This window comes from Dunckerocampus dactyliophorus, chromosome 12 (genome assembly GCF_027744805.1).
Source record: "Dunckerocampus dactyliophorus isolate RoL2022-P2 chromosome 12, RoL_Ddac_1.1, whole genome shotgun sequence".
Taxonomy (NCBI): domain Eukaryota; kingdom Metazoa; phylum Chordata; class Actinopteri; order Syngnathiformes; family Syngnathidae; genus Dunckerocampus; species Dunckerocampus dactyliophorus.
In genome coordinates, this window is record NC_072830.1 from 24,601,333 (window position 1) to 24,625,830 (window position 24,498).

At 40.2% G+C, this 24,498-nt stretch overlaps 1 protein-coding gene across 3 annotated transcripts in view; it reads right to left on the minus strand.

Annotated features, from left to right (window-relative positions):
- Window positions 1–24,498, minus strand: part of LOC129190979 (F-BAR and double SH3 domains protein 2-like) — a 55,859-nt gene that overhangs the window by 5,506 nt on the left and 25,855 nt on the right. Inside the window, exons 9-21 of one of the 3 annotated variants that reach the window (XM_054793853.1) lie at window positions 20,556–20,678; window positions 18,896–18,991; window positions 18,105–18,179; window positions 15,741–15,857; window positions 15,480–15,584; window positions 9,222–9,311; window positions 8,980–9,042; window positions 3,895–4,029; window positions 3,653–3,736; window positions 3,324–3,501; window positions 1,504–1,724; window positions 653–845; window positions 481–572 (exon numbers count right to left, since the gene is read on the minus strand). In XM_054793853.1, the coding sequence (XP_054649828.1) occupies window positions 481–572; window positions 653–845; window positions 1,504–1,724; window positions 3,324–3,501; window positions 3,653–3,736; window positions 3,895–4,029; window positions 8,980–9,042; window positions 9,222–9,311; window positions 15,480–15,584; window positions 15,741–15,857; window positions 18,105–18,179; window positions 18,896–18,991; window positions 20,556–20,678 (1,572 nt within the window). The remainder of the gene's footprint in view (window positions 1–480; window positions 573–652; window positions 846–1,503; window positions 1,725–3,323; window positions 3,502–3,652; window positions 3,737–3,894; window positions 4,030–8,979; window positions 9,043–9,221; window positions 9,312–15,479; window positions 15,585–15,740; window positions 15,858–18,104; window positions 18,180–18,895; window positions 18,992–20,555; window positions 20,679–24,498) is intronic. The other 2 variants (XM_054793855.1, XM_054793856.1) reach the window with 2 other exon arrangements.

Genomic DNA, 24,498 nt, shown 5'->3' on the forward strand with positions numbered 1-24,498 from the left:
TACCTGACTCAAAATTACATTTTTGAACAAATAAATGTCTGTATGTTTGATAATTACAAATCAGATAGAAGAAAAGCAGTCCCACTTTCACACCGCCAGCGCTTATCAAAGGTCCCTCATCCACGCGTGTCAACTATTGTCTGAGACACTGTGTCTGAATGGTAAGAAAATGCTGTGAAGTCAGTTATGATTGCATTGTAGTATTATTTCCATAAATGATGTGGTTAGTGTAATGTCAATGCTATACTGTATTGTCCACCAGGGAGAGGGCGAGACATAATGCTTGCAGCACGTTAGAGCCGTCTAGGCAGCCACATACCTGTTGCAATCACTCTCTTTAAGGGACATACGTTTAGCCAAAATGTTTGTAAAATTGTAAAAAAAACACCTTAATCAACTTCACAAGTTGCTCTGAATTTCGTTTTGTCGGCACATTTCTCAACTGATTATTTTTTACAAACACACAATGTGAATACTAACAGGTCGTAGTTTGCCTGAGCATCCTTCAGGGGCGCATCTCGGCGGCTGCAGCTGAAAGCCAGGTGACACTGGACTCCTGCCAGAAGTTATATCTGGAGAGAAGAAGAGAAAGGGTTCAGTGAATAGTTTAACGTAACATTACTGAGGGGAAAGTGTAGCTTGTGTTGCTGACTTTGAGTGTTTATCTGCGTCTTGTGTGACGCAGCAGGAAGTGGAAGCTTGTGCTCCCCGTTGAGTGCAGCAGAGGGTGAACGCGGGAGAGGAGGAGGGGTGGAGGCCTCAGGGCTGGTGAAAGGGCTGATTGGAGGCTGGTCATACAGCGGAAGAGGTGGAAGGCAGGATGGCAGCTTGGGAGCGGGAGAGACCTATAAGAGCAAACAAACAGTAATAGTTCCACTGTAGTGTACAGTGGAGTAGTATTATTACCATTGAAAGGACTTTTGATACAACTCCTGCATTGGCTCATAATTGCTGAACACAGGAACTACTAGACGCATTTCAAATTTCCATGACTTGCTGGCTTTTTAGACTTGTTATGTCTACAAGCATCTGGGAAGGGAGAGGCTGTATCCTTCCTGTTGCTCTAATTGGGCAGTGCCACAGATAAGAGCTCTCTCTCTGTGACTGCAGTGCCAGTTTTGTTTTCATCAGTGAACAGCAAGAACACGGCAGCTCTGACGCAGTGTTAGTCGATGCCTTGCTGACAGAAAGATATGAAAAACAAGCATGCAGGAAGCAGAGTGGCACAGCAGGATAAGCTGTAACGTCAGCATTACTCTTTGAGGAAAGACTGATAAGACACCCGTTAAGTACAATCAGTGCGCTGTACTACAGCTTGTGACGCCTGATTGTCATTGGACAATGTACGAAGACAATTCAGAAAAATCCTTTAATAGTTGCAAGACATTCTTGCCTGGAAAACAAAGTAATGTGACAGTATGTTGCAGCATAGTGTGATGACATAGCCTAGCATTGCCACCCAAACAGTCTGACTTCTGTGAGGTTCTGCAGGTGTTAGCCTACCTGTATTCCATTGGGCCCTCCTACACTGGTCTCTCCGTTCTCTGTTAGATCCTCCACCAAAACAGAGGGGAAAACTCCCACCCTTCCGTTAAGCTCCCCCTCCCAGAAGCCATCATCCGTCTGAGTGTCACGGTTCAGAAGGCGAATCACTGCTCCCTCCGCAAATGTGAGTTCCTCCTCCGCTTGGCCTTCGTAGTCATAAAGTGCTCGTACATACACCACTGTGGGGAGAACAATAGACAGTGATTAGAAACACAGTAGAAATTAATGTTTTTTTGTATCGGCTGCTGTCTGTTAAGCTTATTTGCATTAAGCAGTAGTTCAGCTCACCATGAAATAGACTAATGTGTTTCCACCGTGGGATGCGCAGATGTGATGATGAGCTATGTCTCCACACGAATGTGACATCATACTAGCGCAACGCGGTGTAACCCATCAAAGAAAGCAAAGAGGAACGTGACACCGTGAACGAGAGACAACAATGAAAGATATCCAACCTTTTGTTGTCTTTTTTCTGTGCTTATTACAAAGCTTATTTGACACGTTACATTTCTTAATGGGTTTTTTTTACTATTTTTTGCCATACAACGAACAGACTGCCAGTCCAGGGTGTACACCGCATTTTGCCTAAACCCAGCTATGATAGGCTCCAGCATACCTGCGGCCCTAGTGAGGACAAGCAATGTAGAAAATGGATGGAAGGATGGGCAGATAGCATTCTGCTGTGTTTGATAGCCCAAATGAAGGGAGCCAAAAAGTGGCAAGATGTGTTGTTTTGGTCCACTCTCCAACTTTTGACAATAGAAACACTACAAGTATATTGTGCAGTACAGTATGACATGCATTGGTTACAGGAGTACGGTACAGTTCACTTGCGTAGGGTGTAGCTAGAAAGTCGTTGTCTATTGATGTGTCTGTGATGACAATGGAATTGAAGAGCAGAACAGAAAGAAAAAAAAAGTTGCATTTAAAAATACACTGGATTACAACAGAGAGGAATTTACGCAGTATACTCAGGGTTGCCTCTCCCTACACGCAGAGCAGGCACTGTGCGTAGGGCCCCACAATCCAAGGGGGGCCTCATTTTGCGCAAGGGGGCGCATTCTAAACAAATGCGCAAAAGATGTGCATTGCTAACATGAGGCATAGAGCGCCAAGTCAGGCTGAGGCAGGAGAGGTACAGCTGCTGCCTTTTAAGGATGAGGGCACAGGTTCCATCCCTGCCCGGGATCGTTAATTGGTTATTTGGCACCATAAATAATGTATTTAACAATTTGTTTCCTGTGTATTTATATTACTCCAAAACATACTGTACATCTAACTAAATACATACTCAAATCAAATAGTACAAAAATAGCTTTTATTTGGGTCAGTTGCTAAAGGTGTGGGGACCACAGCTGCCCAATAGGGCCCAATGTGCCTTTTGAACAGGGGGATGTCCCTGTTCATGATATAATCATGGTGAAAGGCGGTTGGTTCGGTGGGGTGGAAAGGGGTTTGGTATATCTGGTTGTTTGTAAAAAAACAAAACAAAACTGACACTTGTTGAAAGTCGCTTTAAACTACGTACAGTACATGTTTAAAAATATCAAAAAGTTGCATTTAAAGTCTAGTCTTGATTTACACGCTGTTACGATGTTGGGGTATTTATCGCAAATGCACCTAGACAACGCACCGTGCAAACCACCGCGTATTTATTAAGAATTCAGTAGAAATAAAGCTTAAATATAAAAATAATAAACGACAAAATGGATTATATTGAAAATGTAACTGAAACTAAAGTTGTAATATGTTTTTATTATTGCGTTTACAATTCTTACTGTTAGCGTCGCCATTGATGCAGCCGGAGTGCAACTCTGGCTCGGTGGAATTGGAAGAAGTATGTGATCGAGCGTCCAGTGTTGCCAGTGACTGAAGCATGCTCAGCAAACTGTTGGACGCAGGAAACTGCAGATATTTCTCAGGAACATAACCCACATGTCCTGTCTTATTGCGAGCCTGTGAGGGACACACAAAGTTTAAAAACTAGAAAAGGATGCAAATCCAAACTAAGCTGGCGTACACCACAAAAACACCTCAACAGATAGCATCTTGTTTTTTGTTGCAACAAACTTGCTGTTGTGTGACCGTCATATGTCTGCTCACACACCTTGACCCAGTCCTCCATGTCCCCATCCTCAATGACCTCCAACATCTCCTGTTCATCGATGGTTAACTCATCTGGTTGAGATGCCTGGCAGAGAGTAGTGAACAGAGTTCAGCATAGCAAGACAATATCTTCGTTTAACACATTCTCAATCCTAAAACCATTCTGATAATTTATGGAAAAAGTGTCAGCCTTTTACTTTTTTTTTTTACATTTTGCATTATCATATGCATATCGCTTCATACCTTGTATGAGTAAAGGACCTTGCAGGTTAGCGGGTAATTGCGGAGGGTTCCTGAAGGGCTGGAGCTGCTGTCATCAAAAACCTCCATATTCTCCTCACACTCCTCACCGTCCTCACGCTCCAAGTCCACTGTACCCTTTTTGACAAACACACACGTCCCGATAAAAGTCATAAACATTTAACACGACAAAGACACGGAGGAGAGATCGTCAAGCGCTTTGTTCTACCTCGAGTTCCTGTGAGGTGCTATAACAACTTTTAGTAACAGGTAGAAGGCAGCAGTTGAATGACATGATCTAGCCCCTCCCTCTTTTGTTGCATGAGCATTTCACTGGCTTAAGTGAAGGTCATGTGATGTTGCTGTGAGACGGAGCCATCACACACACAGCAAGCTGACCTGACCACAACAAAGTGTGTGTATGTGTGATTTTGTGTTTTCCTCAGGTTGTGTTAAGTCATCAGATTTCTGTTGACACAGTAAACTCAATACCTGAAACCCAATACCTCTGTGCGTGTGTGTGTGTGTCTGTGTGTGTGTGTGTGTGTGTGTGTGTGTGTGTGTGCGTGCGTTTGTGTGTGTGCCTAAATGTGTGCATGTCATGTTAATCCATTTTGATTCCTTAAGCATAAAATCCATATTATCTTCACAGCTATATGTGATGGCTGGATCAACCAATTAAAATATAATGATGCAAATGAAAAAATGGTGGTAAACTGTTCAGCAGTGAAGGCATGTTTTAAACTGGGTCATTTGTCAGCTGTAAAACCAGGTCCTACGAAAGAAAAGTAAAACAAAAGATAATGGCAATACTTCCTAGTAAACAAATATTGGCTAACATTCTGACTAACATGTGTAGAATTTTGGACACGAGTAAAATAAAATGCTAGTAAGTAGAAGTGCATATGTATAACAGGCACAATAGCAATAACATAATAATAATAATAATAATAATAATAATAATAATAATAATAATAATCATAATAATAACACAGGCTACTGGTGCGGCCGTAATCAACTCAAAGCTAAAACTCAACTCTGAACCCCTGATGTCACTTCCTGTCCACATTTATTGCAACACACGAGCACACGTTTTATTTATGTCTTAAATGTCGTACTTTCTCTGATTATCAGAATCAGAAGTAGCTTTGTATGTTACCACACTAGGAATAGAATAGAATAAGTAGATAATTATGGTATTTACAATGTTACAGGTTACAACTTACAGTGTTACTTCCCTGCCTTTTGCGCAAAGTCAGCTGGGATAGGCTCCAGCATACCCTGCGACCCCAGTGAGCAGTGTTTGACAATATAAATATGGATAAATAAAACATTAGTACATACATACAGGTCAGCTTGTAGCGGGTGGGGATGTGTGGATCTCCTGTATTGTATAATACAAGTGTAAAGGTGACTGTAGGGGTGTTATTTCATGTCTAGAGGGCTCTACTAATATCAAAAAACACATTTAGAAGGTCGTAAACAGGTCTCCTCTATGCTCTAGCTATGAAAATATTTGATTTTTATAAATGAGAGCTGAAACGTCTGCTAAGAAAACCTGAACATCCTGGTTGCGATCGATTCAATGCCCTTAGAATACAATGACCTGGATGAATGAGAATATTCATAGACCTATTATCTTTGTGTTTTAGGATACACTAGATATTCACACACATCACCTTTGACTTTGGAAAAGACTGATGTGCATTTTTGCCTCTTTTCTGAAATGTTGCAGACCAAACCACTCACTGTTTGTGTTTGGTTCTTGTTGATTTGGTCTGACTAGGATTACTCCATTAATCGAAACAATAAGCTTCAGATTAATCAACAAAGAAAATAATCACTCGTCACAGCCATAGTGTTATGAAATTGATGGAATTAATCAATTGATCATTATTCTGAATATGTATGCCTTAATGTCACCATATAATTTCCATTTCCAAGAGTATAGCTAGGTGGGATAGGCTCCAGCATAGCCACCACCCTAGTGAGAACAAGCAGTGTAGTAAATGGATGGATTACAGCTAAGTAATGCAGCTCATACAAAGGCTTGGAGGAGGACAAGAGCAGAGGGCTGGCCATTCAATCGTTGTCAATCTTCCCAAATGTTTTTCGGCATGTGTCGCCCACTGTGTGCTCTCACACAAGCATCTTAGTTACTCTAGCAAGCCCCTTAGAAAAACAGATGCATCCATTTCTTTTTTTTTTTTTAGTTATTCATAATTTTATCTTTCAGAAAACAGAACAATGGTAACAGTCTTGGAAACTTGAATACTTCTCCTTACTCGAGTTCCCAATTTCCATACTTCTCCAGACCTCGAAATTGATAAAAATCTAATTCCTGTGTGTGCATGGCGCTCTACTTGGGAGGTGAAGTGCTTTTTTAAAATTGTGTACCAGCCTTTTCTTACAAAGATAAAAATCCAGGCCAAGCTACATTTTGAAAAAAACAAAACATCAAGTCTCGCAAGAGTAGTGGTGTCCAAAGTGTGGTCCATCACCCACAATCCTTATGTGAAACATGAACACATATTTCTCTCCCTTTTCTGTGCGTTCTAAAAAGAGAAAATGAGTTAGCATAAGGGACCTACCTATTTCGACGATAAAGCCCTCTAAAAATACCTCTAACAACATTTTATCGTTTTACATACATGCTGTGATCATGTATTAACAGGCATATTCATGACACATGTAAGATTTACAGTATTTTGCCTTATTTCAATTATTTTAAACATGACCGGAACTTCTTTCCGAGGCGCACCATGCTATAACGAATCATGGCAGACTTTGTGCGAGTTGCAGCCACCGACGACTACTTTTGGACAAATGAGGAACCAGACCGTTATCTTTTGAGCCTGAATATATGGAGAATGAGCTAAAGGTTACCAGGTAAGATGCCCCATTATCCCCTCAGTGCTAGTTCTAAATGTTTCATGGACAACAGTATAATTAAAACAATCACTTACAATGTCTGCTCTCATTGGGATGCCGACTGATGGGACTTGTGCTCCCCGTGGAGCCGGAAAATTTAGCATAGCCCTCAGGTAAAAAATGCTGACAGCGAACGAGCATCTTGTTAAATTGTTGTTCGTAACGATGGGTGGTTCAAACTCACAAACAACACAGCCGCTTAAGTCGTATACTGCTCGGCAGTGGCTTGAGACGTTGCAAAAGACGCTGCGACTAGGTAGGTGTTGTGTTACTCTGCCAGAGAAATATGTTCTTCATGTTAGCTGATACAATAACAATATTGCTGTAGCTTGGTTAACATACAGGTCAGTTATGTACATGGAAGATTTTTGGCGGGTTTTTTTTTAGGCTTTATCGTCAAAATAGGTGGCTCCCATGACGTCCATCGTTAGCGGCCTCATGCTAACTCGTTTTCTCTCTTTAGAACGTACAGAAAAGGTAAAGAAAGATATGTTCATGTTTCACATAAGGATTGTAGACGATGGGCAAAATTCCCCAAAAAGCGCAGTTTTCTGTATGCAGCCCTCGGTAAAAAAGGTTTGGGCACCCCTGCTCAAGAGCATACGGAAAAAAAGTGTTGAAGCCAAGGTTAAACTTTTGCAGCAATCTGTTGTGTCACGATAGGGGCATCGATGGCAAAGTTTGATAGTTTCATGATGCCTGCTCAAGGGAAATGAGGGAACCCTAGATTGTCAGTCTGGTTTGAAGGTAATTTATCTCACCAATCCCTTTTGTCACACCTTAACATCTAATTTTATCTTTGCATTATCACATCACCTCCTCCACATCTGCTCTGATGTCAGTCTCTCTTTTCTTTCTTTTTTTCGTTCTTTGTTTGTGCTGCAGTGTCATGTGAGCAGAATGACAAGCACATCTACTGGGGCACACTGACCGTATCAATACAAACACAGATGATCGAAAGATAAATCTGTGTAATCATGTTTATGTTTTGATAATTATCATTTACTTACTTACTTGCATTTACTATAAAATTTGATTTTGCGTGCAGGCTGTGTGACGTTTTAGGACCCAGGTTAGTGTAACCGATGATTACACTGTCCTGAGATCAATTATCTTACACTTTGCATCATTCAGGAGGTGATTTGTCAGCGCAGCTATTCTGGTTGGGGGATTTCATTTATAATGAAATCATAAAAAATGAAAGCCTCTGGTTGCAAGTCAGGACCTTAAGAATCTGTGTATCAGAACATTTCTGAATGAAGGTTCCTGTTGGGGCCACAGACTAAAAAAAATATTTCTAAATAGCGGTTTATATTAGAACTATGGAAGGTCCATTTTTTTTTAGGTGTATATATCAGGCAAAGCTCCAAAGTTGGGCACCATCCATTGCAGGATGCAAGCCTTCACCAAGCACATTAACTCAGTGGACAAAAACAATAAGTTGCCTTTTTGGACTCTGATGTCCACGTTCGAGACGACCTCCATGTTGGGGTTTCAAAAAAAAACAACCTAAAAACTCACACACTGACCAAGACCTGCTTTTTGACTCACACAGCCTGCTGGAACACACAATGGGCATTACCCTATAATACAGAGCTGATAATGTTCCCACCAGTACACTGTGAAAGAGTGTAAACACCCGAAGGATGCCCTCAAAAGCTGTGGTAAACCCAGCTGGTTGTGCAACAGTGTCTTTCGATCCAGAAGGAACAAGTGCAAAATAGATGAAGAAGAAAAGAGTGACAGATGCAACGACACTGTCATTTTTATTCTTACATCCATCCTCACTACGGTCACATGGGTATGCTGGAGCCTATCCCAGCAGTCTTTGGGCGAGAGGCGTGGTCATTGTTATTCTTAATTGATATTAACTTTTGGTAATTGCTGTAACAAGGAAAAGGGGTAGGAAGTAAGTGTTAGAGTGAAGTCTTGCACCATTTGCTGACACCCTGTGCGATATCATGATGACAACGGTTCAAACTCCAAAGCTTTGTCCAAAAAAGTGTAATGTGCAGTTAGTGAATCCCATGTTTTAAAATTTACTGAGGGTGTGAGGTTTGTGCATGTACTTTTTACATCATTGTTACGTTTAGTTATGGTTACACAATTGCAGCCTTATAATTGGCAATACAGATTGAGTGAGGGGAGTTGTCTCACCGACAGTGAGGCATCGTGGGAAGTGTAGTTGGCCCAGCGCTCATTCTCAAGCTCCTCCATCACCTACAGTACAGCATGCACAGAAAAAGTGAGGGGATTTACACACAAACTATGAACAAGCATGGTGCAACATGCCATTCATGTAGGGATGCAACGACCCATAAAAAACACAAAGAGATGCACATATCAATGCAAATCATGCAGCGAGACCTTCACATGCACATGGAGAGACTGCAACGCACCTGATTCATAGCGCTCTTCAGCCAGGTGTCCACAGTGACACCCACTTGCCGCAGGAGGTCCAACCGAGCTTCTGCTTTCAACTTTATTGTCTTTGAGGAAAAGAAGGATTGTCAAAAATATCAAATATATCACTGGCTGCACACATTTTTGGAGAACCAAAAAAATGCTCATTTTGTTCCCTGCATTGAGCTTTTTTTTCTCTTTTTTTTTTTAAACAGAAGAGTACTGTAAATTCCAGTGTATAAGCTGCGCCCACTGAATTAAAAGGAAAAAACAGATGTGTCGCACCGGACTATGAGCAGGTGCCTGAGTGGTTAGCATGTTGGCCACACAGTCAGGATATTGGGAAGACCTGGGTTCGAATCTCTGCTTGAACATGTCTGTGTGGAGTTTGCATGTTCTCCCCGTGCGTGCGTGGGTTTTCTCCAGTTACTCCGGTTTTCTCTCACATTCCAAAAACATGCATTCTAGGTTAATTGGTGACTCTACATTGTCCATAGGTATGAAGGTGAGCATGAATGATTATTTGTCTACTTGGTTTCTCTATATGTTTGTACCCCACCTCTCGCCCGAAGTCAAATGGGGCGACCCGAAAGAGGATAAGCGGCATAGGAGATGGATGGACGGACTGTCATAAAACGGCATATTGAGTCAGTGAGGACTAGCCAGCTCTTTATTTGACAGAAGCCAATCATGAGCTATGAAAAAACTCACAACGACCTTGTCAACCCATTGGAAATTGCAGAAGGTCATTACTCAAAATAACAGTCTGACTCACGGTGTCATCTTACAAAGAATACTAAACTCATTACACAGCAACTTAACACTCAAAAGGTACCTAGATAAGTCCCAATATGAGTTTAAATGAAATGAAAAAAGAAACAACTATTTTCAACTATTTTCCAATAATGCACTGCATCTGAGCAAAGCATTTCATTGGAGGACATTGGAGAAAATGGATGGATGGATGGATGGATGGATGGTGCTGAAATTCCGCCTCTGTCCACCAGAGGGAGCCAACAGAGCCCAGAGCCCAGAGGGAGGCTGACATCATTGCAGAGCCCAGCAGGTACCAATGGATGATTAGCTTGGAGGCAATGCATTAAGGGAAAACTTGAAAATATTTTTTTTTTCATTCGTATTTCTACTCCCTTTTTATTTCTATATGTCACAGGTACCTTTTGAGTGTTAAGTTGCTGTGTGATGAGTTTAGCATTCTTAGATGACACTATGAGTCAAGACTGTTATATTGATTAATGACCTCCTGCAATTTCCAGTGGGTTGACAAGCTCGTCGTAAGTTCACTGATAGCTCGTGTTCGTCTCCTGCCAAAGCAAGAGCTACAGTTTTCTCACTGACTCGCAGACGGTACAATATTTAAATGATTATCAGTAGTCTGAAGTAAAGGAGATGTCACGAGATTAGAAATTAGCCATAAATTAGCCGCACTGCTGTATAAGCCCCAGCGTTCAAAGTTTAAGAAAAAAGTAGCTGCTTAAACCCCGGAATTTATGGTAATATGATATTTACAATAGGTCTATAGGAAGAAACCAGACAACAGAAACAAATACTACTACTGCATCTAAACGTGGGAAACTTGTCATGATTGAAGTACAGTGTAACCTCGGTTTTCGTAGGATTTGGTTTTCAACAAAGAAATACTGCCAAAAATATGTCTTGGTAATCGTACTTTCTTCTTTCAAGGACTGCACTCCCTCCCTCCACCCACACTGATCGCTGTGTTCACCAACAAGAGTTTTCAATAAAGGTAAAAATGTTCACTCATCCATTTACTGCATTATTTATATGCATTTCACTTTGTTTTCTGCATGTAACACTATAATTATTCTCTATAAAATGTGTTTTGTGTGAATATTTTTGGTTGTCTGGAACAGAGTCATTGGATTTGCATTACGCCTTATGGGAAAAATGTATTCGGTTTACGTACGCTTTGGTTTTCGTCTGACCTTTTGGAGCGGATTAATGACGAAAACAGAGATTCCACTGTACTAATTATATTTTTCTATTCAAAGTTCACCTCTACTCCAAAATGTGAACTTGTATAAAGTCAAAGCCAAACACTCCATGGGGGATAACGTCATGAAATCAGACTCTTCACTTTTCTTCTGAGACTTACTTTTAATGAGCTCCCACTTTGAGCACTGGACATGTGCTGTCTTTTTTTTTTTTTTTTTTTTTTTTACTAATGATGAAGCTATAAACACAAAGTAAGAAATCCCTGTCTGCTTCTCTCCCTCAACACTCTCTTTCATCTCCAATCCTTTCTTGCTGTCTTTTCCGCAACTTCACTGCTGTCTTCTTTCATTACCTGCTCCTTCATTTTGTCTCTCATGCTGACACTGCACATTGATTGCCGAGGAATCAGAGTGTGTCTGACGGCACGCAAAACGCTGACAGCTATTCAGTCCTGATTAATAAACATAGCAGCACCTCAAGTGCATTTAGCTATTTTCTCTAGGCAGAAATTAAATGCCACTGAAAATGTTCCTAATGTTACTAATGGACAATAAAAATGCCAAACCTAAGGGAACTAATATTTCTAGATATACAGTACCAGTCAGAGGTTTAGACATACCTTCACATTGAGTAACATAAGAAAGTGTGTCAAACTTTTGACTAGAACTGTGTCTAGATGTACGGTATCTCAGTACACCATAGTGACAAAAGCACTGAAACATACCTGTAATAATATAATAAATGAATTTGTTGTGCCAGTTCAGGGTATGGAGGAATCTTTTGGTTGATACTTCTTTGCAAAAAGTGGGGTCATTTCAAGTAAAATATTTCAAGTTTAAAATATAAATAGTGTAAAGTTGGGTCATCAAGGCACGGTCAGAAGAGGTTGGTGTGGAAAGTACAAAGAGGGGTAGGATTGAATAAACTCTGCTTCTTCCTAATCCTTGTGGAATTGTCAATTGTAATTTGTGATATATAGACCAGGGTAAAACGTATATATGTCCAAATAAAATTAAATCATTAAACCAAGTCTGGCCTTTACAAAGCTCCGACATTAACAGATTATGCTGGAGCCTAATTCAGCTGGTTTAATACACTATAAGCAATAAATTGCAAATGTCTTTTCCTCCCACAGTCCAAAAACATGCATGTTAGGTAATTGGTGACTCTACATTGTTCATAGGTATGAATGTGAGTGTGAATGGTTGTCTATACAGGTATGTGCCCTCATATTGACTGATGACCAGTTCAGAGTGTACTTTACATCCGGCCTGAAGTCAGCTGGGATAGGCTCAAGCTCATCCATGACGCTAATGAGGACAACTGGTCGGAAATGAATGTATGAATGAAACAATTACTATTTTCCTACAGCTGGCCAAATGAGTATGTGGACAATGTTGACTTAATGTGGTCAATCAAAATGAACACCAAGTATGTGCTTAATGTGTTTCCCTATACTACACATGAAAGAAATGTGTTGCTTTATTGTTGCAGTGCATTCCAAAAGCATTACATGATGTACCTAATTTCAATGTAAAGACAGGTTGTGAAAAAACGTTAAAGCTTGCTTCACAATTTGGCCTCACAAGCATTAAGTGTGTGAACGCTGTGCTTATTATTTTTAATATACTATATATGATTATTTTATATTTAACATCTTGCCTACAAAGTATAATGATGTGAATGGGGAAAGGGATGTTCCCTAGCAATGTAATGATGCTGCATGATAATGCTGTCATCAAACCTGGACTTAATGCATGTTGTACTGCTTTCATTTCCTTTGTAATGCTTATACGAGAGCTCTACAATGCAGCCATTTCATTAAAAATACATGAGCTCGGTCAAGGTAGTGCTGGCCTGGAAGAGCAAAAGATAGCAGAGTGACAGTGTGAGGAAAAGGCACTGTGGGAGGTTGGAGTTCGGCGAGAAAACTGTGAAAAAGGACGTGAATGTGTGATTTCGTGCTATTAATAGTGTATTGTCGAGGTGTGAAGTACTGTAGACTGATATAGCTAACAAAATATAATTAATGTCATATCACATACAGTAAATGTGTAAAGCCTGCCAGCAGAGGGTGCCAGACATGTGAGAGCTACCTGAGAAGGAAAAGAATGTGCTAATAAAGTGAGAAACTCAACTAGGCAATAACACATCTAATGTTGGTGTGTTTGTATAGACTGAACACATATAGATATGATTTATAATCCACTGGACATAACAGAAAGCGACAACAATTATTAGTATTTGTAATTGTCGGCCTATGTGTCAACATTGTTGCACCCATTAGTAGTTACATTTTACCAGCTGCATTAGGATTCGAGCAGACATGACATATTGTGATTTAAATAGTAGTTTTTGATCCGGGGGAAATGAAAACATTTGGAAAACCCTGCATTAGAACAATGAAATGTCCTATCTGTCCCTTAATCCTAGGTCACAACTGGATGTACGATTTTTTTGGCTGTGCGATTTTTGGCATTCCCCAAGTTGCTGTCTTTTTTTGTGGAGAACGTAGTTGTAGTGACTATGAAGGAGTAAGAGCCCAACATGCATGGAAGACGTACAAAATATCTGAATGTGCATCGGCCATACTAATTACATATGTGGTGTGCACGACAAACATAGTAGTCCGCAAGTACGACGTATGAAAAAATGTACATTTTGCCCAAACCTGACACCAGCAAAACGTACAAAAGACACACATTGGCCGTACGGATAACGCATGAAGACGTACGAAATGTATAACTTTGCCTTGCAACCTGAAAAAAAATGTAAGCGCCCGCAGAGTTTATCTGACACGAAAAAAAACTCTGCGGTCGGTCTCTAATCAGTTTACGGCTTGAAAATCAGCACGTCACAGGCATGCCCTCTGTGCTTTTCTTGCGTTTTTTTGCAGGTAGTCCGGACATAGGAGCCCGTAAGGCCGGTTGTGACCGAGGCTTTAATGCGTCATGGTAAGAGCATAAATTAAATGAAATGAAAAACGATAAACATGCTCAACAATGCATTCATGGTGCAATCTGGGTGTACCATGAATCAAGGATAAAATACAGCATAATGAAGAAGATTTTTTTTTTTTAATGGCACAATAGGATATAATAAAGTTGGGGCCTCCCCAATTCCCCAAAAAACGGATTTTCTGATGCTCATTTAGTGGAGTTTTCTGCTTAAACCAGAGTCTTACCATGCTCACTGTAGGAACTAAACATCAATTAATTTTGCCTTGACATAACTAAAGTAGTAGGTTTGAAAGTATTTTTTTCCTTTATTTTTCTCAAGCTGCTGTATCTCCCCTGAAGTCTACTGGGGCCTGGGAGGCCCCTCCTCACACTATTCTAAGAAACACGTTTAACAGTGTTAGCAAACGTAGTTACCTGGTAAAACATAATTATCCAGTCAAACCTCCATTTTGGCTTGCAAACACCCCAGTTTTCATCCAATTTGGTTTTTGACAAACGTTTTTCTCAAATTTTTGCCTCTGTTTTCATACTATATTGTACGTAACAATCTAGTTCGTTTGCCCTGTACTGTATCATTCCGCGGAATTAAGTGCCCAAACAAAGCACCCTACCCGTTGCTGACTTACTGTTTGGACATTCTTTTATTGAGTGCGACTGCTAAATAAACTGCCATGGGGACAAAGAACTCCCAGCAATTTAATAAAGAAAGTGAGAAATAACTCATCACAAGGTACGAAGATGGCGCGCCCTCCCCTCCTCTTCCTCCGACAAGAGTCTTCAATAAAGGTAAAAATTATGGTAAACGTTCATTCGCCCATTTCATTCCTCATTTGTAATGATTTCACATTGTTTTCTGCATGCAAAAACTATAGTTATTTTTTATAAAATGTATTTTTGGTTAATATTTTTGGGTTGGAACAAAATAATAGGATTTACGTTTCCTTTGAGAAAAATGACCTCAGTTTTTGTCAAAGCTTTTGGAACAAATTAATAATCAAAACAGAAATACCACTGTACTATACAATAGCTTAACTTCAGATGGGCTCTTTTCAGTTATGTGGAACTAGTGGCATTGTAGCCTATGGGAAAAAATTCGTCGGAGCTTTTTAAATTTTATTTCTTGCCTTGTATTTTGAATTTTTATCCTGCATTTTATTATCTTTAAAAAACACTACTGATGTTTTGATGTTTGTTCCTGTTTTATCCTGCAGGTCCTTTTCATGGTCCTCTGTTTAACTACACCAGCTGCATGAATGTTGTAACTTCATGTGGTGCTTATGTTGGCCAGAAGGAGGAAAAAGGGGAGGAAATGTCACAAACCTCAGCTTTGCGTATGTTTTCTTTGGATTCTTCTATCTTCATCTCTAGATCTGCTCTGCCTTGCTCAGTGGGGGGCAGGCCGTGACTCTCACACTCCTCTAGTGACTGATAAAAACACATGCTGGAAATCACAAACACTGTATATTTTCTCAAAAACAGAAACGTTTTGTTTACATACTGTCAGTTATTATTGTCATATATACAGTATATGGCATGTGGCATTAAAAGCATGCATGCACAAAGTAGATTACAGTGTCTCACTCTCTTATAATGTATGATATTCTTGTGTTCTCTGGCTACTCGCGTTGCCCATTTCCTAGCCTCCTTGTTCAGACTGTGCTCCTCTGTGGTTCCCATCTCGGACTCCAGCTGACGACTCTAATAAAAACAAACACACACAACCAAGCAAGCATGAGTAAACATACAAGCAGACACACACAAGCGCACATGCACGTGTCACTGACAACTGAACACTTAGAGGCTATTCATTTCGCTGGGAAACATTTTAGCCCGCCTGCAGTAAATGTAGCAAGTGTTGCAAAGCTGCTTACAGTGAATGCCCACGAAAACCACATGTGAATAACAGTGTTTACGTGTGTATATACAGTACCAAGTGATGGCATAGGGGAAAGTGGCAGTTTGTCATTTTAATGCTGACATGTAATCCCAGAATATTAAACAACACTAAAAACAAATACAGGTGTGTTCATTATGCCAATAACTAGCAGCCTCTTGTGAATCCAGGTACGTAAGTGCATGATAAAAATGAACATGTATTCTTTATTGAGCCACATACAACATTGGTTTAAGTACATGAGTCACCACATGGATTGAACTAAGCAACTAAGCAATGGTCTTCCACTGAATGATTTCTGCAAGGATTCATTTGTGTCAGCCGGCAACAAGTTATACTGTGAGCGTAACTGATGCACTGTGTGGATTCACTATGGAAGAATGCATAATCATCATACATCCAGAAAAAACAAGAACTTGCTGAAACTAATGATGACAAGAGCTGACAAGATGCTATCAGAACATGGAAAAATTGTGTTCAAAGTTCTAAGAAGTAAATGTACGAGGAAAAAGTTCTCAATGAACATCCATCCATCCATCCAATCCATTTTCTATGCCGCTGATCCTCATTAAGGTCGCGGGGGCATGCTGGAGCCCATTGATCAAAAAATCCAATGTGATCGGTCTGTGATCAGTCAGAATTTAATTGAATTACCATTTGCAATTATGTCTGAGATATGTCCATTTTCTACTGTATTTTATTAAAAGAAAGATAAATGACAAGACATTATAAAGTAAATATTTGCATGTATTAACAGCTCCAAATGAACAGACAATTAAAATCAAGCTAAAAGATTCCACACATCTGAAAATCTATCTACCAACACAAGTCTCTGTAATAGTAACAGAACTAGGGATGCTCCGATCCACCGATCACCATCAGCCGCGTCCTGTAAAAAACACGTGATCGGCGTATGCCGATAAACACCTTTCAAAGACGATCACAAAAAGCGAACGGTGTCCTACATGTCTGCTGTGTCACGCAGCGTTGCCAAAAAATTACTCATCTTGTATTGGGCCGACAAGGGATGCATTTTGTCCTGTATTGCTGCAAGAATCCAAACTACAAGGGTTTGGTAAGGGCGTGATCAAACATGCTGGCATCGATTGCCGTAGCCAGTGTCAAGCTGTCAAACTGAAGCCATTGAGGTTTTACAGACTACAGGGTGTATCAAAAAACAGTAGACTCTCCAAAAAGTGGCCACTAAAGTTACAATTGAATATGTTCATGAAATGTCTTTATTTGCATATGTTGGTGTGGACATCATCCTTCGGCCCATACCATCATTTATTGCATAATTGCATGCATGACTGAAGAGAGGCCCATTTCCCGGTGGGCAGAAAAAAATATTTCCTCCAAAAAATTAAAGGGTTAAAATTGAAGGAAAAGTCATAAACTGTGATGCAAAATGAGAATTTTTGCTCTTCTCCACTGTGATAACCCTTGGTTTCATGCTATTTGCACTGGGGTAATGGATGTAAGTTTTTGTCAACTTAGTCCTCAACATGACCTCCATTTCTTTGGATGCACAGTTGCGCTCTCCTCCACATGTCCTGCACTGCTCGCCTGATCATTCCCCTGTCCCTCCAGAGGATGTGAACTTCATCTCCGATTCGCTGTTCAATGTCATCGAGGTCATGTGGTGGTGTCACATACACTTTTGATTTAAGATGGCCCCACAGAAAAAAGTCCACCGTTGTCAAATCAGGTGACCTCGGGAGGTCAGCATGAGACAGGCGGCACATCAGAAGTAGAAGAGCAATATTTATCTTTTATTGTGAGCCATCACAATCTAATGGGGGCCTTTAGCAATGATGATGACAATCTACACACCACTTTAACGTCTCAGTGTGAAATATGTTTGCAATAAAGCCTTAGTGACTCATGTAGTATGACTACAGGTGCAGTGATGTTCAGTAACTACGAATGCTGTAGTAACAGGTATTTGACAGAGTGCATATACGTTGAACACAATGTTGGATCGATGTGATGTGACAAGCAGGTTATAGCTTATGGATGCAATGAAGACGGGTGCTAACAGTTATGACTACCTGTGCCAGGGTCATTCTCATGGCACTGACGGGCGAAGGCTCAATGTCCACCAACTGCTGCACTGAGCTCAGCGTCTGGCACGCGCAGCCAAGAGCAGCATTGAAAGCACACAAACACAAGGAGTAGTTAATGGGAAAAAGGTTCAAGGAAAAGTGTTAGCCGGGGTTGAAAGGGATCAAGAACACACAGGGAATAGCACATTTTTATATAAAGAGATGTTAGAATAAAGTTTCTAAAGAGAATACTAAAGAGGAAAAGGAAAAGGAAAAGGAAGAATACATAGACATAATATACATGGAGGACATAAAGGTGTCATGTGAGACTGGATGTTGCTACATTATGCTGCTCAGTGACTTTGATCCATTGACAACATCAATACAATTAAACGGGCTATCTCGTTATTTGAAAACGTAAGTTGCCACCACAGAGCGAGGTTCCCAATGGAGAGATAGAAATTGCATTAACAAGCAGTCACAAGGAAAGGTCACATTCCCAGAGTATACATAAGGGATCAGGCTACAAAAGTACAAGAAAAAAAAATCCTTGCGGTGTATGACTGTGTGTGTGTGCGTGTGTGTGTGCTTGTGTGTGTGTGGGTGTGGGGGTGTCTGTGTGTGTGTGTGTGTGTGTGTGTGTATGTATGTAGGTAAGAGGAATACTGTATGACAGACGAAGAAGACAAATGTGTCCAGCAGTGCGAACAGGATTATAATGTATATAAACAAAAAAACACAAAGTAAGTAGTTCGAGCATACTCTATAAGCACAACAAAGCGTTCACCCTCCCTCACCTTGTCACATTCGCTAGGCTGGAACTGGAAGTCGTGTGCTTTGTGGAACACTGGATTCTCTTGCATGAACAACTGCTGGTTGTACTCTTGTATTATCTGAGGAAGAAACAAAAGTATGTTTTTCTTTAGAGCAGCATTCATGAAGTGATTTTTACATCTACTAATATTGAAGAAAATTGACCCAATGGCAAAACGCAAAGAAATGCAGAGATATGAAAACAAATGAAATGAAGAATTCTACTATACAGTATATTCAATGTATTTTTGTGATTCTGCAATTTCTTGGCTTATTATTTATTTAGCACTTTCCAGAAGTGGAAGCCAGTCAGTGTTTTGCAAGTCTCAAGTAAATCTCAAGTCTTTAATCCAAGGGTGGGCAAACTTTTTGAGTTGCGGGCCACATTGGGTTAAAAAATTTGGCGGTTGGGCAGTCTACAGTATATATAAATGGCATCAAGCAGTACGACATAATTGCTCACGGTGCAACGAAACGAAAAAACAACATATCCATAGCAAGATAACGCATCACATAAATGAACTGCTACGCTCTAAACATAACACATAACTTAAAACTGTTATGCCTGCAACAGTTTGGCAAGGCATGCTGGGTAGTCCAGCTGCAACAACAATATGAACTATGAACAATAAAACACTGGCTATCAGGAGTATGTTAACTCCTTGCTTACTTCTCTGATGACCCCCCTCAACATATTTTGCAATCTAGCAAAAATGCGAGGCTTTGTGCGTCGTGCGTGTTGTTGACGTGTTGTGCTGTTTGGGTGGCTTTTTTGTACAAGCTACAGATCTGACTATTTTGGCAACTCAAGCATGCCACACTACACACTACACTTTCCATGTTAAAGGTTTAAAAAAAGGAATTTGCAAATGTCCCGTGGGCTGGATTAAGATGCTTGGCGGGCCCGATGTGGCCCGCGGGCCACAGTTTGCCCAACCATGCTTTAATCTCAAGTCTCGACTCAAGTCTCAAGTAGACGTACAAGTCCAAGTCAGTCATGGGCTTGGCATTTTCAAGTCCTTACAAGTCATAAGCACTGTTTAGTGTCTCCCAAATATATAAAATGCCACTTTAACAATGTAACAATGTTGTTGATTTTACAAATAAAATGAATTGTTTTATTTTTTAAATAAAATAAGAGCAGTGTGACAAGACTTAGTCACAGAAAAAGTGCTTACATAAAATTCAGGATTTAGTGCACAGAAATGTAATCCACACATTTGTTGTTTGTTGTTGGATGTTGAAAGAAACAGTTAATGTTAGTTGAATACTTTGAATGGGGACACATTTTATTCAACACAGTCACTGAAAATCTCAAGTATTTTCAAGTCATCAGACTAAAGTCCGAGTCAGTTCTTGAGTCATTGATGTCAAAGTCCAAGTCAAGTTGCAAGTCCTTGATGATATTGCCAAGTCAGGTCCAAAAGTCATCAAAACTGTCAATCGAGTCTGACTTGAGTCCAAGTCGCATGACAGAGTCCACACCTCTGGCACTTTCGAATGCAAAAGTCCACCAACATCTCAGGTAATAAAGTACTACATATTTCTAACACATACTCTGAAAAGACACAATACTGGAGAAATGTTTGTTCAGCAATTTTTGGGTAAAATGGCACAGAAAGGGCTGCATCTACAGCAACTTACCCTGGTAGATTTGTCTAACAGGAACTGAAAGGTGTTGTGTGTCGCCTGTGAGGCTTCCAGCTCAGTGCGACACAGCGCTATAAGGTAGTCTTTTACATGCTCATAGATCCTACCATCCAGGGCCTGGAGGACGGAAGAAATAACAATGAGAATAACAATCCTTTGTGTCTCAATAAATATTCCTTGTAAACAAATAAAATGGAGATACACGGGACACATACTGTCTGTGGAGAGTCTTACATAAAGAAATTTGCTTTACAAAGATACTAAAGCTCTGTTTTCAGTGTCTGAGGGGTAATATTGATATGCTGTATTCATAAGAATTCCATGAAAGCAACACATACTCTTACATTAGCTTACAGATAAATACACCTAATAGTGTTCACTTGTGTTCAAGTCAACTGATTTGATTTGGAAAGGCACATACTGTACGTGTCTGACGCTTGCCTATTGTGTTCAGGACACCCCCCCCCAAATACCCCTGAGCCACCATTCCAATAGGAACGTATGTACAGTATGAGTTTGAAGCCATTCCTATGAATTATGTGCAGTCCCCAAGCACATCTTGTCATTTGAAATAAACAAATCCAACAAGAAAAACACAAAGGAGGAAGCAAAGAGCAAACCGTTGGCCAGATGTTTTCATGAGGAGGTGAGGTTGTGAAACCTCTGTTCCAAAACAAATTAGACTGGCAAGGAAATGACACCGCAACTTTGGGGGGATTGAGACAGAAAGGAAGACTTTTTCCTGGTATAAAAGTTATCAGAACATGCATACAAGCGGTCTGCAGAGTGTATTATGGACTGCTTTCTCATAGCTGCAGAGAAAGGTGAAAGGGTTCATATTCCAATTCAAGAAAACACTCACACTACAGACACACACACTCTAAAATATTCAGGCATGAATAATGCCGGTGTACTCACACACAATGACACAGTATATACCAAAGAAAATATAAAGGAAGTTATGTCATTAAGTGTGGGCTGATATCTGACCTCATTCTAAATGTTTCCTTATCGAGAATCTCATCTCCTCCTCCCTTTCTTCCTACACCCTTCTTTTTTAAATCCATTTACAGTGGCGCTGAAATGAAATGAGTCAGCTTCCAGGAAAAGTCCTGTATCGCAGCCAGTGGGTTGGATGTATTTGTATATTTGCTTGTGTGTGTGTGTGTGTGTGTTAAAGCCAAATGACTGCATCAGTCATGGCAATACAACACAGCCATGGGAAGCAGACAGGGAATGACGGGCTGATAGTTGCCTTTTGTGTGTCTAGTAGACTTATTCTGATGACACATAGTGACAGAATGTGTTTATAAAGTGGACTTACAAGCACAGGAGAGAAATAACCAGCAGATTGGTTTCCTCTGGCACTGTCCCCCATTCTCTTCTATGTGTACACATTCATGTATTTGTGTATGTGCGAAATCCCCTGCAGCCTTCGGTCACTAGGAGCTGCTGATCTATTATTTAGGAGTGCCTCATAGTACAGATACTCATGGGCACCTCAGGCATGAGGGAAAGAGTAGAGATGCAGAGATAAGGAAAGAAAGCAAACAGAAATGTAACAGTAAAATGTATTTGTGTCTTTGTCGAACGTGACACACTCTCTCTCTATATATATACACAGTGTGTGTGTGTGTAGATAATGTATATATATATATATATATATATATATACATACACATATATACACATACATATATATATATATGTGTGTGTGTGTATATATATATATATATATATATATATATATATATATATATATATATATATATATATATATATATGTATATATACACACACACACACACACACACACAGTATGTTTATGCGTAACTTCCTGTCTTCAGTTCTTGCTTTATCAATCTGGACTTTAATGATGGGAGGATAAGCTTTCAAGGACATTCCCAGTCAATTCTGATGTAATTCCACTTAGTTCAGGACATACTGTATGCCACTTTTCTCACAGCCCAACTGTGTTCCACACGCCTCAGTTTAGGCCGGTTAGGGTATTCCCACTTCAGAAAAGCACTGATTGCATCAACAACAATGGAGGAAAACAATAGTCTCCTGTATTCACTTATTAGTATGAGGATGTTAACATTTCATTTCAGAAGAAAATGGGAGAGTGTGGGAGTGGAGAGTGTGGACTAGAATATTTCTGCATCCAGAGTCATAAACTGAAGTTGTTGTGTGTGTTTATTTTCAACATTTCCAGCCATGTGTCCTCACAAGTGACAATGAGGCAGAAACGGAAAATCTGCTCCACCAATGAGTGACCAACAGAGCTCTATGTCTGGTACACTCCTGATAAAAAATTTTAAAGAAAAAATGTAAATGGCAAGAATTTGCATTTTGCACTTCATTATACAAAAAGAAGAAATGGGAGTGAGACCAAAAAAATAGAGTAAGCAATTTATTGCAAACAACTATTAAACTGAAATAGGCTGTTGTTTAAGACCACAGCCTTTAAAAGCCATAATCTTGGCAAACATGTGGATTCCATGTCATTTTCCGTGAGTATTCACACTGTCATGATCTCTTGACTGCAAAGGCAAAAGGGTTTCTCTCTTTGAATACGGTCAGATTGTTGAGCTGCATAAGCAAGCCCTCTCGCAGCGCACCACTGCTGTTGAGGTTGGACACAGTAATAGAGTCATTTTAAACTTCTTATGGACTTGTTTTGGAACAATAAAGTTAAGTGGTAGACCCAAAAAATGTCACCGGCCCTGAGCCGGGAGAACCGGTTGGCTATCCGTTAAGACACAAGACGATCCTCGGCCCAAATGAAGGTAGTTACTGGTGCCGAGTGCAGTCCAATAATCACCAGACAGCATCTGTGAGAGAAGGGTTTCAAGAACAAAAAACATCTTCAAAGGACTCGTCTCCTTCAACGCCACAAAATTGCCCTTTTGGAATTTGCACGAGAGCACCAAACATGGGACATTGAAAGTATTATTCTATAAAAAAAAAAAATCATAATATTTTATAATAATGGTCTGGGGTGTTTTTTCCTTCAATAGAACAATGGAGCTTCAGGTTGTGCAGGTGCATCAAACGGCAGCTGGCTATGTGGAGATGTTGCAGGGGGCATCCTTGAAGACTGAAGATCCTCATCTGTGTGGTAGTAATTGGGTTTTTCAACAGGACAACGCTGCAGTTCAAAATGCCCGCCTTACAAAAGGACTTCTTTCAGAGGAATAACCTCACTCTTTTGGATCATCCTGTGTGTTCCCCTAATGTAAATCATGACCATGACCAAGGGAAAATGGACATTGGTTCCAGACAGTAGATTCCCCCTTGAAGCCATCTTCACCACCTGGAGCAACATTCCCACGAGCCTCCTGGAAACACTGGTTTGAAGCACGCCGAAAACCAATTTTTGAGGTGATTAACAAGAATGGCGCAGCTACTCATTACTGAGCCATTTCTTTTTTAAAATTGTATTTCCATTTCAGTGCGGTTTCGTTTTGTTTTTTTTTCGAGCTATGGTCTTAAACAAATGGTTGTTTGCAATACATTTCTTACTGAAAAATGTTTTTGTCTCACTCCCATTTCTTCCTTTTGCATTTCCAAGCTCTACTTACCTCCTTAAGCTCCAACAGTGCACAATGTAAATTCTTGCAATTTTTCAGCTGGTCATAAAAATTTGATCAGGAGTGTATAGTATCAGTTTGACATGCTTGGAACCCCAACTGACCTGGAACCAGCCTGTCCACTTATAACTTACATAACTTACAGCTTAAAGTGTTTCAAATGATAATCTTCCCCCAAAGCCTTCTCATCATTCCTTTGCTCTAAGTACACTTAAGTGTACATTACAATTTCATGCTTGCCCATCATTTGCTAACACTAGAGTTGTTCATTTTACTCCAAGTGTGCCTGAAACCTACAGAACTTGGAACGCTCGAAAGTGTGAAGTCATCACTTTTTTGTTAGA